Consider the following 15,689-nt stretch of genomic DNA (forward strand, 5'->3'; position numbering starts at 1 on the left):
TGACTCTTCAGGCTCAGCTGCACCATGGTGACACCTGGGTTGCTCATACTGAGGCTCCTGTCACCGTTGGCCACATTGTGAGAATGCTGGTATCAGAGGGAACAGCAGCAGTTTGGCACAGAAACAATTTATTGTAGAAAAGTGAGATCCTAGGCGGCACCTGTGGCTCAGTGAGTAGGGCACCGGCCCCATATACCGAGGGTAGTGGGTTCAAACCTGGCCCCGGCCAAACTGCAACAATAATAAAAAAAAAAAAAAATAGCCGGGCGTTGTGGCGGGGCCTGTAGTTCCAGCTGCTCAGGAGGCTGAGGCAAGAGAATCGTGTAAGCCCAAGAGCTGGAGGTTGCTATGAGCCATGTGAAGTCATGGCACTGTACCGAGGGTGGTAAGTGAGACTCTGTCTCTACAAAAAAAAAAGAAAAAGAAAAGAAAAGTGAGATCTTGGGGAGGGCCAGGAGGGACGCCTGTTGGCTCTGTGTAGCTCAGGCTATCCAGGTGGGCCCTGGTGGCTCCAGTGGATATGACCTGTGCAGAGTCTGGTTGTATCTTACTGATCCCCAACTGTGAGGCCCCTGGCCCTGACCCCAGAGCCCAGGTGGACCTGAGTATGGGGTGTGGTGTGGGCTCTGCCTGGTATCTGCCTTAGAGCCAGTGACTGCACTTTGCCTGGACTCTGCAGCTCTTCCTTCTTCAAGAGAACAGGTGACTCAGACAGTCTTTCCAGGTGGGAAGCTCTGAGGCCCAATCAGAGGCCAAGCTCCCTAGGGAGGCCTGAGCCCCAGCATGGCAGAGGAGGGACCAGCTCTCCCCATGCCAGAGCTACCTGGCCCAACAGTTTCTCTCGCCGCCTCGTGTTTTCCAATGCATCCTCTTCCTGCCCTCCTGCCCTCTGGGCCTGGCCACAGGCCCTGACATGGCTTTGTGTCCTTGCCGTCCAGCCTCCTATCCTTGGAGCCTGCATCCTTGTGTGTTCGAGGCACCTAAGCCCTCCCAGTGGTGGATGGTGGCCCAGGCCCGGGAGAGGGGTCTGCAGCCCCCGTGGGGCCCCCCACCTTGCAGGGCACTTGGAGCTTGTCTAGGCAGGAGTCTGACCCTCAACCCCAGGTCAAGGAAGTCAGCTCTGTTTACCAAGTTACCAAAATAACTCCCCCGATAGTATCTAGCCCGTGGCAGGAGGCCGGTGCATGTGAATAATTTATGGTACATTGAAACGCGACCCCCGGGCCTGGCCCTTTCCCGGGCAGCACTTTAGCTTTGCAGATTGGGGTCCTGTCAGGAGGGTTCTGGCCTGTGTGCGGCCCAGCCAGCAGGGAGCTGTGGCGGGAGGCCCTGGCACTCAGGTGGTTTCGGTCAGTGCAGACCTGAGGGTGGGCAGCTAGGCCGAGGGGAGTTTGGACACCAAGGACAAGTGCCAACTCTTTGTTTCACAAAATGGCCACAGCCCACTCTGTGCTGCCCACAGCCTCACCTACTCACTCTGCGTGGCATCTTGGGCACCAGGGTTGTCCAGACAGGGCTGTGAAACTGGAGAGCTGCTTGTGGGGATGCAGAGGAACGTTACTGAGGGGGTAACGTGTCATTTGGTCAGAATTCCTGAGCTCTGTCAGACCCTCATCCACAGCCTCAGGTTGGCAGCTCTGTCCACCATGGGGACACGGCAGAGGCCATGATGCCACGTAGTAGAAATGAAAATGCAGGTCTGACCCCAAACCAGGCCCACGGCTCACTGCTGCCAAACGCTGGTGGCCTGCAGGGCACGGATGAATCTTTTATGGGTTAGCTTAGGTGGTAAGACAGCCGCCCTCTCCCCCTTCAGCAGTATGTCAGGGCACATGGCTGTCCCTGGTGGGGCCCACCACAAACACATGAGCACAGCATCTCCACAGGTCACAGAGCATAGAGCTCGGCTGATTCGAGCCAGTGCTGAGTCAGGGTCGTGGCCCTGGAACACACCGTCAGCTCTGGTGCTGAGCAGGGGTCTGCCGTTTTCTTCTCCTGGCCCCCAGTGCAAAGCTGGATTCTCTCTGAGTGGTTCACTGACACCCCTGGTACTAGAAAGATGTTCGTTTTATCTGAAAGGCAGTGGTGCAGGCCCACCCAGTCGTCATTACAATAATGATAATATTTGGGAAAGTAGGTGGCATTTCCCTGAGATTTGCTGACTGTGGTGAGGATGTCTCAGGTTCTCACTGCTTGCCTGAGGCTGCCTCGCGCCACGTTCGCTGGGGACAAAGTGTGCAGCGTAGAGGCAGAGCTGGTGGAGCATGTGGCCCTGAAGGCTGTGCTGTCGTTCTCCTGCATCCTTCCGGTCCAACAGCTTGGGCTACTTTGTTCCAGGGAGGTTTAAGAATGTCCAGTGGGCTCTGACATCATCCCTGTGTAGCAGACGGTTTTTCTAACAAATTCTCCAGACATGAGCAGGTGGGTGGGCATGGGGGCCGTTAGCTAGAGGTGTGTGAGAAGCCGCTGCCCATGGTAAGAGGCACAGGACAGGGAAGGCGGCTCCCTGGCCTTGGCTGCAGGCTCTGGCCCCTCCCTCCCTCTGGACACTGTGGTCTCCACAGGCCATACTGGCAAATGTCTAGCACTGCAAGGTGGGGTCAGCCGCCCGGGAGTCCCGCTCTGCGTGCTACAGTTCCTGTGCCCGTGACTCGGCTGGGATTTCCCAGGAAGGTGCTGAGGGCATCTCCAGCCCTCCTGATGCAGCTTCTTTGCTCTGCAGGCTCTGCCAGGTTCTAGAATCCACAATCTGCTGTGAGCAACTGTCCTAACATCCATAGGGTGCGGGACACCGGTCCTCCTGTGGGCAGGGCAGGACACGGAGTGTGCTGCCTCTGAAGCTGTTTCACCAGACATGGGAGCAGGCAGCCCCAGTGCCCATGGGCGTGTGCCTGGCAGGGCCTGGCTCCCGGTCGTGGGCTGAAACATGTCCCAGGCGCACCTCTGCTCCCAGGGAAGACACTGGGCCCTTGTCTGTGGACAGAGGCGCTTTACTCTGGGTCAGCACAGATGGCCACTGGGCCCTGCTGGGGTGGGGAATTGGGGGTTGGGTGAGGGGCGTGGCCGCCCATGTGGCCAGTGTCCCTGAGTAGGTGTCTGGAGAGAAACAGCGAGTGCCAACACAAGGGGGCTGTGCAGCCTCCCACGCCCATGACTCTCACACCTCCACCCCAGCCTGCTATGGCTAATCTCTCTGTCCCTGGTGGTCAGACTCTGAGTGCCAGGTGTGGCTTCCAGAAGTTTCTGCCCCTCCACCCCATACTTGCTAAGGAATGACCGCCAACTGCAGCCCTGGGAACAGCAAATAATTTAACCTGCTGCCTCACCCCAGTGAGAGCCCAGAGGCTACGTCCCAAGGGTAGACAGGTCCCACCTGGGGATGTGAAAGCATGAGGGGGTGGGAGCAGGGGCACTGACGGCAGCTTTGCCTTTCCACAGCTCCCAGCCTCATCACCACAGCCTGCCATTCCCTGAAGGTCCCCATGGACAGTGGGGTGACAGGCTGTGCTGTCCCTGGGCATCCTGGGTGCCCTGGGTGCCACTCTTCACCCAGGGCCCAGAAAGAGCCTCTCCTGTGTCTCGTCCAGGCACATCTGAGCCTGGGCTAGGGGCTTCCCCATGGGCGCCAGGTGGACAGCTGGCAGCTGCCACACCTTCATCCCACCTTCAAGCTCTTGGAGACTCGCACCCAGGGCCCCTTGACTTGAGCAAAGGATCATGCCCTGCACAGGGAGCCCTTGGGCCTGCTGCCTGCTCCTTACTGCCCTGTAGCCCATGTAGGCTCACGTAGGCCATCTGCCGTGAGGACACCTCACAGTGTCTTCCTGGAGGCCCCTCCAGAACCAGGGCTGCACCCGATTCCTTGCCCTCGGAGGGCTACTGTTCTCACCATCCTTCTAGCTCCTCCTTTTCTGGAGTCTAATCTGAATGGTCTTCCTCCAAAAGAAGGAGAGGAGCTAGAAAAGTTCATCCATCAGAAGAAAACCCAAAGGTGGAAGGTGGTGTGTAGGGAGCAAAACCTCCTCTGCCTGCAGCTCTAAGCAAGGGTTGCAGTGGACGTCCACATGTAGTAGCTGAGCCACCGTACCCCCCTGCTCAGCTGGCCTGTGCTCATGAAAGAGCATATAACACTGGTCACCCACAGGAAGGGAGCCCCCTGGGCTAGAGGGACCAGGGTGTTGTCTCCCTGGCATGTGGGAATGTGCCTGCCCCAAGACCATGCCCTGGGGCAGTTGTAACATTTACTTTGCCAGAACCCATGGTTTGTAGTGAGGAAACCTAGGCCCTTTAATAGGCAGGAGTTAGGCTGGCAAAGTCACGTCTGCATGCCCTAATAGGTCAGGCCTCAGGGTCTGCTGTACACTGCTAGGAGCCCCCAAAGGAGGCTCCCTCCATGTGTGGTAAGGTAGCCCCTTCCTGCGGGAACTCCTGCTGCCTCTTTTCCTGGGGCCTGTCCTGCTCTGTGTGAGGCTGAGGCAGTCACACCAAGGTGCTCTGGGGCTTGGCCCTGACATTGGCTTCATGGCTGATGGTGATAGTGAGGATCTGGGGCTGAAAAAAAGTAGAGTGAGACCACTTTGGGAGCCAGATTTTCCCTCCCTGCAGACTTCCCTGGGGCACTGTGAAAATGCAAATTTCACTTCCAGGCCTTGAATGCACAATTTCTCTTTAACTTGATGACCACAGCCATGGGGTGTCCTGGGAGAAGCATCTTGAAGGAGCATTTCCTTTGTTCTGTACACAGCTCAGAAGGGCTGGTTGGAAGTTAAAAATCCACCCCTTAGCTGCTCCTTGTGTATTTGTTGCCCTCTCAATGTGTGTGTGCATGTTTGTGTGTGCACACATGTGTGCATGTATGTTTGCATGCGTGCACATGTGTACACATGTTAACTGAACACCAGCACTGAATACATGTGGCCTCCACCGTGCCGTTCACCAGTCACCTCTTTGTGCAAGTGCTGAGGTGAGCACAGGAGCTAAAAACAAACATTGCAATGTGTAGAAAATTCAGTAGCTCTGGTATCTTAAAAACAGAATAATACATTTTGTTTAGTTTAGGTTGAAGCAAGAGAGGTCATTGTTATGACAGGTGATTTTATAAATATTATTTTGACACATACTATAACGCGCCAGAGGCAGAAAACCCATGCAGTGGAACATGTATTTAAAATTACTTTTCTTAAAATGAACTTCATATTTTAAATAATAGATGTTTACCTCCCAGGTTAAACCTTAACTATTCCCATTTTCACTGAAATGGCATTTTTTTTTTTCAAGATAAAGTTATACCCCTGTTTCACTGCATTGCACACACCATCAGAGAATGGCTACATTCAGAGTCCCAGGAGAATTTTAAATTGTCAGTTTAAAGTCAGTCTGACCCCAGCCAGGCCTGAGTGTGGGGCGTGGGGGGCTGTTTCCCAGCCACTGTGGAGGGTGCCTTGCCCACCTACAAGCTGGTTTTGGTCAGACTCAGTTACATATTCTTTTTATGTGAATTATGTTTTGGAATATGGAATTATGTTTCCCATGGCAAAATTTATCTCCTAATCAAGCTCTGCTTTTCTTTTTACATTTCCCATTATAAAGTTCAGTAAATGGTGAAAGACTGGGACCACACTCCCAAGAGTGGGGGTTACTGGACAGGTGTCCCTAGTTCTATCATCCCAAACATGGTTTCCTGTAGGAAAAGAGGGTTTAGTTCAAAAGGGACAAGCATTTCGTTCCTGCAGAATTAAGCAATATTAGCAGTAATCACTTTGAAGTGAGTGTGGCTTGTGGTAGGTGTGGTTCATGTGGTGTTTGGCATAGGCTCATGGTACCTGGGACCAGGTCACAGACAGGGAAGGGTGGAGATGGGGCCTGCACATGGTTCTCATGCCCAGAAAGTCTCCTGAGCTGATTCCTGTGTCCGATATCACGTGCGGACATGATTATGTGAGTATTCATGTGCGTGTGTGTGTGCAGCTGGGAACTGGGGCGTCTCACACCTACCTGCTCAGCAGCTCCTCTTCCATCCCCTGAAATCCCACAGATCAGACTGGGGGCCCCCATTAGCGCCTGTGCAGGCCGTGACAGATACCGGCTCTTAGGTATTAATCAGAGGTGCCACAGAAGGCTCGTGGGACATATTGCAGTCCCCAGACACCCACGGCAGGTCCACATGCCGGTGCCCCAGGGCTCCTAGAGGAGGTAATCCTACCAGGGGCTGAGTGAGCCGCAATCAGGGCATCTCTGTCTCTTCCCAGTTTCTGGGACCCACCTTTGTGACATCTCATAGGAAGTGTCTGCTGCAGAGACAGCTGGTGGGAGGGAGGAGCCGCAGGCATTTGGGTGGGGAGACCATGCTCTTAACCACGCAGGAGGCCCTGTCCCTGCCTTATGGGTCACTGTGCAGCCTCAGCATATAACGCTGGTCACCCACAGGAAGGAAGCCTGTGTGAGTCTCTCTTCTATACGCTGGCAGTGGTCCATTGTTATGTGCGGGAATCTTTTCTGAGGATTCAAATTTAAAAATGGCTTTTTTTTTTTTTTTTGCAGTTTTTGGCTAGGGCTAGGTTTTGAACTCAATACCTCCAGCATATGGGGCTGGTGCCCTACTCCATTGAGCCACAGGCACAGCCCAAAAAAAATGGCATTGTTTTTAATTTCATGCAGTAAAAACAGTAAATAAATCTGTTGTCAACGGGGTTTTGATTCTTGGAACTGAGGGCGTCTGATTCTCCAGGCCAATAAACTCACGTCCCCGCTTTTTAACTCAGTACGACTTTCTAGATGTTTGTTTTGGAGACTGCCAGTGGGGTGGGGATCTGATATTCTCAGGAGTCTCCCGGGCGTGGCCAAGCTGGGAGTTGGGGAACAGAAGCTGCCCCAAGGTGGCCAGTGCTCCTGGACCTGCTGACACCGTCACCTCAGCCACGGGCTCTGTGGAGAGGGCACTGTTTCCTTTCTGAGCCCATTTTCTAGCCTGGCCATAGGTGGACCCTTTGTTCACACCTTCTGGCCCACCTGTGTGCTCGGAGGCCGCAGAGCTGTCTCCACCATGTTCGCCTTTGGTTCTGTGGAGGACATATTGTTTCCTGATACTCGCACAGCAGACACAGGCAGGGCTGTATGAAGGGAGCCCCACAGCTGTGGCCCGGAAAGTGTGTGGAAGTGGCCGTACCTCTTAAACCTGGTGTCCGCAGCCAGTGGCTAATTGCCTTGTCTCATTTTCTGTTTCCTGCTTCTGAAGTTCATTGTTTTTTTCCAAATTGGCATATTAAAATAGATGTCTAAAACTCCTATAGACACATGACGTTGGGGCAGTACAGACCCATGTCGGCTCTGACTCCACGTACCACGTTACCTCAGTTCCCCTCTTCCTTGGACAGCCCGCAGGTATCTCCTGGTGACAGCCTCATTCACCCTGCAACGTGGCCACCTGGACCAGCCCTTCCTTGGGTGTCAAAGCCCACACTCCCCTGGGGTCTCCACGTGTGCCCCATGCCGGCCTCCACCCCACATCACAGCCCCCACCTGCGTGATGGGCCCCACCCTGAGACCCAGCTCCTCCTACCCTACATCATGGCCCTGACACCACTTCCCAGCCCCCATGCTGTGTCCTGGCCCTCATCCCAGCCCCCACCCCATCTTACAACTCCCATGCCACATCCCAGCCCCCATCCTGTGTCACGGCCCCCACACCACATTCCAGCCCCCATACTGTGTCCTGGCTCCCATCCTGGTCCCCACACCATGTCACAGCCCCCACCCCGCATCATGGCCCATACACCATGTCCCGAGCCCCACTCTGTGTCACAGTCCCCATGCCACATCTCGTGTCCCAGCTTCCCGGGACTTGGCATCACAGGAGTTGTCACTTCTCTCCCGGCCTCCTTCCTGGGGTTCTGGGCTGGCTGCAGGTGCTCTGGGGCACTAGCTGGGCCCAGAACTCTTGGGTGTCAGCTCTTAGGACCCTGCTGGGGGGGATGGAGGTGGAGATGCCCAGTCCATCCCTGCCAAGCCAGCCTGCCCCACCTCCACTGACATGAATCCTCCAGCAGGGCCCCTTCTGCTAGGGGTCTCCAGCCCCACCTGAGTGGCCGCTCCAGTCTCAGGCTCGTCTGCTTTGGACTGCCACGCACTCTCTGAGCAGCAGCTACATCTGGTGTTGAGCTGTGTCTGTAGCTCACAGCAGGAGAGCATAATTGTCAGATGGTCCCTGTGTTACCACTGCTATCTGTCATGAAGATTTTAAATCAGTTCAATGAGAAAGGATTGCAAAGACGACAGTAAGAAGGATAGTTCACGCATGCTGTGTGGCTGTGCGCCACGCCGTGAGGGACATTGCTCGGATGCTTAATTTAACCCTCCGTGCCTGCGTGAGAATCAGAAGCCACAGCACCAGGCATGGAGAGCCGATTTGGGTGGCAGGGGCAGGATGTGACCCTGCGGCCTCACCTGGGCCTGGTACTTGGTCCAGGAATTTAATGTTCCTGTTCCCAACAGAATGTATGTGGGAATAGACCCCTGGTGCAGTGAGGGCAGCGTTAGAGGGGAATACCAACATGTTATCCTAGTCAGAGCCGCTTGTCTGGCAGGGGTCTGTGCCTGTGAGGCACAGAGGAAGGCTGGGCCCCGAGCCCTGGCACAGGCCCAGTGGGGTCTGGGCTTCGTTCCCAGACCCTGTGAGCAGCTCATCCTGAGGAGTGGCCGCTGAGGGCTGTGCCCTGCCCCCTGCCCAAGGCAGGTGCCTCCTGACTGCAGTCCTAGGGGAGCACCTGACACACAGAGCCTGGAGAGTAGCTTTCCTCCTGCCGTGTGCTTTCTGTGCCCTGTGCACACACACTGCCTTTCAGGCAGCAGTGAGTGGCCCTGCTGGGTGGTGCGAGTACCAGGCATAGTCCGCGTGCATTTCCCGGTGGTGTTGGCCCCTGGTCGCTGATACAGGAGGCAAGGACAGCAGCGAGTTGCCACCTGCTTCTGTAGGCTGAAGGCTGAGGAGCACTAGCCATCAGGCAGGCAGTGTCTTGATTCAGCCACCCTGCATCCTGCTCCTGAAGGACCTGGAGTCTGCCCATGAGGAGCAGGCACTACCTTCTGCTCAGGGCTGGGCTGGCTAAGTGCAGGCAGACAGACACTGTTCCATTGGTCCCACATCTGGACTCACTGGGGATGCAGCATCTGCAGGCAGCTTCCCCTGAGCTCAGCTTTCTGACTTGGAGGTGCAGCCGCTCATACGGTGGCCAGCTGTGCTATCCCTGCCCAGTAGGAGGGCATTTCTTCTCAAGATGCTTGTTGGGGAAGAGCTAGCTCTGAGAAGGCAGTGCTGTTCTGGGGAGGTGGGCTTGACTGGTAGGACCACAAATGCTCCTCACTGCCTGTTTTTCCCTGGAGAGCCCAGCAGGAGTATCTGTGGCTGTCAGGAAGGCTGGTGATGGCCTTGGTGTAGGCGTGTGGAGGCATGCAGGGTACATGTAGGTGTGCACCTTGCCCGCATGGTGCCTGTGTGTGGGCATGCTCACGGGGTGCATGCACATGCCTATGAGTGCGTGTAAGACTGCATGTGTGTGCACACATTTGCATACGTGAGAGTGTGCATGTGTGTGCCATGCTCTTTGTGTGTGCGTGTTTGAAAGTGAGCAACAGGAGTGTTAAAGCTTTAACCTCAGTGCCCTAGGGCTGTAGTATATATAATGAGATGTTTCTAGTACACGTCAAATGAAACCCCAATAGCCTATTACAGAGAAATGAGAAGGGGAGTGGGTGGGCTGGGCACCAGCACAGGCTACACGCTTCCCTTTTGAACTAGCATCCTCCATGAAGGTTTAGCGACTTCCCGCAGCGCGTGCCCATGGTGCTTAGTGCCTTTCTCTTCTCTCGCCAGCTGCACGGCTACTTGGAGAATGAGCCGCTCACGCTCCAGCTGTTCATCGGGACGGCAGACGACCGCCTGCTGCGGCCACACGCCTTCTACCAGGTCCACCGGATCACGGGGAAGACCGTGTCCACCACCAGCCATGAGGCCATCCTCTCCAACACCAAGGTCCTGGAGGTCCCGCTTCTGCCGGAGAACAACATGCGCGCCATGTGAGCAGCTCCGCCACCCGCAGAGCCCAGCCGTGGCCCTCGGGTCGGCTCCCACATGAACTTTGCCAATGTTTTGGATGAGAGATTTGTTTCTCTGTAGGGTTTCAGCCACTGTGTATGTTACCACATACAACAAATATCTCAATTACACAACTGTCAGTGCCTCCCTCAGTGCCCGCTTGTAGCTCCCAAACATGACACCTGTTTATTTCTGAACACAGCAGCACAAATGAGAGGAGTGGTTAAAATACAAACACTGAAAAATTAAAGTGGACGATACATTTGGACAGTATTTTCACTTTAAGAGCCATCAACAATGCTGACATGGCCAGTGCCCACTCACAGAGTCAAATCTGATTCTATTCTAGAAGCTTAGTTAGCTTCTCAGGGACATTTGAGCTGGGAGTTGACATGTGTCCCAGCCCCTGGATAGTGTCCCCCCCAGTGTGTACAAAGGTCCTGGGGCAGATGAGCAGGGATACCTGTTGAAGCCCCTGAGTCCCAAACAGCAGGGAAGGCTCCACTCCATGTTGTCGTCACATGGATTTGTTTTGCGAGCTGCCACCCACTTTTCCTAAGGCCCGGGGTGTGGCTGGGCTCTGCTGCATTGCCTGTGCGGGACGCACTGTGCACTGGCCTCCACTCGGCATGTGCCCAGCGCTGGTCCCAGCTCACTGCACCTGGAGCATTCTTTCTCCTCTTAGTTTATTGAGAAAGGACAGTCATTCATTTTATTCTATTGAGAATTTATACATGGATTGTTTTACTGGCATCTAGTTTTGAGTAAAATACTATGACATTTTTAAGTTAAATGAAACATGAAACCCTAGAAGAAAAAGTTTTCATAAAAATGAAGGATTTTAAACTGGGTAATAAAAAACGGTGGAATTTTTAAATAAATAGAGCTTTGTGGGAGCTACCAGAAGACATGAGAGGCCAGCTGGTCCTGGTGCTCCTTCCCTAGCTGCTGCTCTGCCCTGGACGTGGCCGTGCAGGGCCCCCAGTGAACACCTGGGCGGCTCAGGCCAGACCCACTGGAGGTCCAAGGGGAAGATTCAGGGTGTTGGTTCCTGCACATGGCTAGGTCTGTCTTGCTCCTGGAGAACATTTACAGTGTGCTGACCTGCAGGGCCTGGGTGAAGGCCAGAGGGTGTGGCTGGGGCTGGACTTCGGTGGTATGACCATGATTGACAGAAAAGTAATGGCTTTTGTGTTGGCAGCATTGACTGTGCTGGAATTCTGAAACTCAGAAACTCCGACATTGAACTTCGGAAAGGAGAGACAGACATCGGGAGAAAGAACACCAGAGTGAGGCTGGTCTTCCGGGTCCACATCCCACAGCCCAATGGCAGGACTCTGTCTCTCCAGGTTGCCTCAAACCCAATCGAATGCTGTAAGTAGATCTCACCCCAGTGCAGTCGGCGAACGCACGCCCCAGGTGCTGTCAATAGGTGCACACTCGGTTGCTGTGAGCGTCCCTCCTCTATGGACACTGGCCCCTACTGTCCCTGAAGCTCAGACCCCAACCACTGCCCAAGAGGGGGGTCTGGGCTCAGGGCACAGCAGCCATTTGCTGGGGCCCAGCATCCAGGATGTGGCTTTGGGGACCAGGGAGCCTATACCACCTCCTGTTTGGAGGCCACATTTCTTTCCTCTTGTAGGAAGGTTCTTGGTGTTTTTTAGTCAGAGCCGAGCATCCTCTGTCCTCTGGATTTGGCCTGAGGGACATCACTAGTTTCAGGGTTGGTGACTCCTTTGATCCAGAGATGGTTGGCATCAGACTGCAGCCAACCAGGACCCCATGTTGAGCTATGTGGGGTGTGGCAGCATCTCCACCGACACACTGTCCCACAGCCAGTCTGCCCAGCTTGGGCAAGTGTCACCCTCACTTGTATGGAGATCTCCTTTCTTATACTTGTGTGTGAACAGCACATTCCCCCAGACACACGTTCCCACACCACTGGAGGGGCTGCAGGTTGGTGTCACCGTCCAGTGAAGCGGGTCACACACGACTTTCGGTTTCCCTGAGCGTAAGAGTGAAGTGTGCAATGGTTGTGTCCAAACGTGTGCGACATGAGCACTCACCATTGAAAAAGTGCCGCGACCATCAGTCTATAAGAAGCACAGTTTTTGTGAAGCGCAGAGAATGAGGCGGCCAGTGTGTGACTCACCTTTGCTGTTTCTGTGATTACTATAATTGGGGTAAAGTGGCTTAGTCTAACTCGGGAGATTCTGATTGTTCCCTCTGAATGCCGTTGAAGGCCGTCTGGTTCAAGTGTGCTCGCATGTGGGTCTTACACACACCTGGGGCATCTCATGGTGCTCGTCCTCAGGGGAGGAGGGTGGCGGGGGGCATCTCATTGACCCTCTCCTCACCCTAATGCAGCCCAGCGCTCGGCCCAGGAGCTGCCCCTGGTGGAAAAGCAGAGCGTGGACAGCTACCCGGTCGTGGGCGGGAAGAAGATGATCCTGTCTGGCCACAACTTCCTGCAGGACTCCAAGGTCGTTTTTGTGGAGAAAGCGCCAGGTGAGCTCTGCAGACTTTGGGCGCTGCTGGAGCAGCCTCTCAACTCACTCCCCAGTGCTGGCTGTAGGGGCGGGAGGCATGGCCCAGCTTTTGCCCGTGGTGAACCGTGGTATAGCAGCGGTTGCCACTGGAGGGAACCAGCAGTTTTTTCATTTCTGGGGTGGTCCACAGCTCCTCCTTGCAAACTTCACATCAGGGCTGAAGGGACCTGTAGGTTCTGGACAGCCAGGGAGAGTCCAAGGGAGGCATTTGCTTGCTTTATGAGGGTCCTTTGCCTCCTGGAATGTGCACCGGGTGGGGCACCTCCCTGTATGGTTCATGTGTCTCCCCGAGGGCGCCCAGGCCCTTCCCTCAGCCACTCAGTTGGCAGCAGGGCGGCAGCAGCTCCCCAGCCCCTCTCCCAACTGCATTTCTTGTGTGTGCCCACTGCGTGGTTGCGTGAACCAGGTGCTATAGGTTTCTGCCATGTGCATGACCTCTGTGCCTGTAGGCCCCAGGGAGGGAAGTCCCCGCAGGAGCCCCAGAGAGGTGCCGGAGCCGCCCTCCCCTCAGCAGCCTCAGTGTGGCCTCGGGTTCATGCTGCCCCCGCTGGAGGTACCAGAGTGGCCTCTGGAGGGATGTACTGGGGATATCCTGAGGACATGATTCTTCCTGAGACCATTGTGTCTGCAGTCCTGTACTGCCTGCCGTGGCCACTGTCCTCCTGGACCTTGTCGCTCCCCTCAGACACTAACCCTGGATGCCTCATCTGGGTACCACATCCCTGGTGGTGGGACCTGGCAGGGCTGCCCGAGGCTGCGTGCAAGGGTCTGCTTGCCAACACTTAGTTTGGAACAAAGATGTTCTGGCCACAGGCTCGCTGCAGGTGCCTGGGGCAGGGCACGGGCCTGGCATGTGAGCGAGTCACAGAGAGTGTGTGGCCCTCACTCTCTGTGAAGACGTTAGGAGTTTTGTTTTCAGAACTGGTTCCTGGCGCCTCTCCCAGAGGTGAGGTGAAGGATGCCGTGCAGCATGGCAGTGGCCCACAGAGGCTGGCGTTTGTGGCTTTTTCCTATTCACGTTGACCAGTTGGAATTTTTTGAATGTGACCGGCCCCATACTTACTCTCATTACTGGAAACCACTGAGGCATTCAGCCTTCATAATGGGGTCTTGATTTTGTGCAGTTTGCAGGAAACTTAAGTGCTTCAATCAAAATGGCCTTAAAAGTCTTTCGTGTTAGAGTTGGCTTCCTATATAATCATGCACGTAATTGGAAAATATGTTTTAAGTTACAGAGAAAGCCCAGCGAACGGTGATGACAGGGGCAGACATTTGCCTTGCCCAGCACCCTTCTCTCGAGGGGGCTAAGTTTGAAATGATTTAACCTTCAAAGTCTTAGGCATGTTTCTGTGTGTGTCTCTGCCCTCCGCGAGGTAACAGGGTGACCGGCCGGAGCCCAAGCAGTCTCCTGGCTGCTTTGCAGTTTGTTCTACAGGGAGAGGCCCAGGGAAGCACCACTGTACTCACCACATGCTTGCTGAGGTTCCCCTGAGTCACACACAAGCACACCAGGGACATGCCACCACTGGGCTACCAGGTGTGCAGAGCTTGAGGTCCAAGGTTCCAAACCTTAACTGCGGCTGGCTACTGCCGCCTTGGGAGCCCCTCCTGCCCTTGTCCCCAGCCTGTTCATCACCCAGAAGCTCAGGGTGAACACCTTGGGAAGTGCCCTTACCCACACTCGGTGTGAGGGCCAGTTTGCCTTGTCTTGGCTTTGCGTCTTGGGGCTGGTCTTGAATCCACTCTCTCCAATATCGACTGACTTGAATGCAAACAGTGGAATCGTAGTTGCTGGCTAGACTCACTACAAGTATTCACATGTTCGCTGCACACAGCAGACGAGCAGCAAATGGGTGTGTGCCAGGCGAATGCATTCTGCTCGGCCAGCAGGTGAGCATGTGGATGCTGCAGTTACATTCCGACAGCGTCTGTGATAACCTTGTTTATATTTAAGATTATTTGCACAGCCATAGTATACACGTAGACGTGCATATCACAGGTTTTCAAGAGAAGAGAACAAATGTCTCCAAAATTTTCATTCTTTGCATTCGGTTATTTAGGCAGAAGTCAGCTCTTAAACCAAACAATTACTGTTGCATCCTGATAAGTTGGTGTAACTAGACACCCCTCATCATCCTCCTGATGATGAGCTTTTCTAGTTGTGTTTTTGGAGAAGCCACTAACCTCAATTTAAATTAAAAACAGTCTCCCCCTCATCTTCTGATGAGCTTGTCTGATTCATCTTAAAGCTCTGCCTGCAGGGATCACCAAGGCTAGAGTGTGAGCTGGGAGGAGAGTCTTATTGAGGAGGTTAGAGAAGTGAGCACATTCAGCTGCCCTTGCCTGAGAGGACTGTGCCGGCACAGTGGCTCCCGCTCTGGTGCCTGTTCTCCAGAGGGCATAGCTATGGTGAGTGTGGCAGCGTCAGGTGCCCTGCACCTGCAAGTCAGCTCAGCCTCTGTGCCAGCCCAGCCCTCCCACTGCTCTGGGTTCAGGGCGGGGTGTTGTAGAGCCTCCTGAGGACAGTGTCACTTTCTCCTGCTGGTGGCAGAGGGGTCCCCAAAGCAGGGTCACACTGGCCCCTGCCAGCTGGATCACAGCTTCTGCACCCCCTCACCCACTTGCTGCTTTTGGAAAATGGGAACCAGTCACCACCATGGCCTTGGCACCATCTGCCCCTATGACATCAGCTGGATTTGGGGGCAATGCTTCCGAGTGGGGACCGGGGTCAGGTGGCTCCAGTTTCCAGTAGAGGACTGATTTTACTTTGTTGTGCAGAAGGCCCAAGAGCTGAAATAAGCCCCTGTCAAGGACTTAGATCAGTGGTTTATGGCGTCCATATGCGACCTTTTCTGATGATGAAAGTGTGTGCAGAATACCCACCAGAGAAACCAGGAGGGCGCCCTGGTTCCCAAGGGTGATCACACCCCACAGGCCCAGCGTCGGGGTCAGAAACCACTGGTGTCAGTGTGAAACCCGCCAGCCCCAGACAGCACAGCACCAGGTTTCCAGATGTGGACACAGCACGTCGACAGTCATGTTCTCCCCAG

General features: G+C 54.7%; 1 protein-coding gene across 6 annotated transcripts in view; it reads left to right on the plus strand.

Moving 5' to 3' along the window:
• Positions 1-15,689, plus strand: part of NFATC1 (nuclear factor of activated T cells 1) — a 103,120-nt gene that overhangs the window by 35,801 nt on the left and 51,630 nt on the right. For all 6 annotated transcript variants that reach the window (XM_053571403.1, XM_053571405.1, XM_053571406.1 and 3 more), the window contains exons 4-6: positions 9,869-10,071; positions 11,292-11,464; positions 12,458-12,598. In XM_053571403.1, coding sequence (XP_053427378.1) covers positions 9,869-10,071; positions 11,292-11,464; positions 12,458-12,598 — 517 coding nt within the window. The remainder of the gene's footprint in view (positions 1-9,868; positions 10,072-11,291; positions 11,465-12,457; positions 12,599-15,689) is intronic.

This window comes from Nycticebus coucang, chromosome 19, assembly GCF_027406575.1.
Source record: "Nycticebus coucang isolate mNycCou1 chromosome 19, mNycCou1.pri, whole genome shotgun sequence".
NCBI classification, from domain to species: domain Eukaryota; kingdom Metazoa; phylum Chordata; class Mammalia; order Primates; family Lorisidae; genus Nycticebus; species Nycticebus coucang.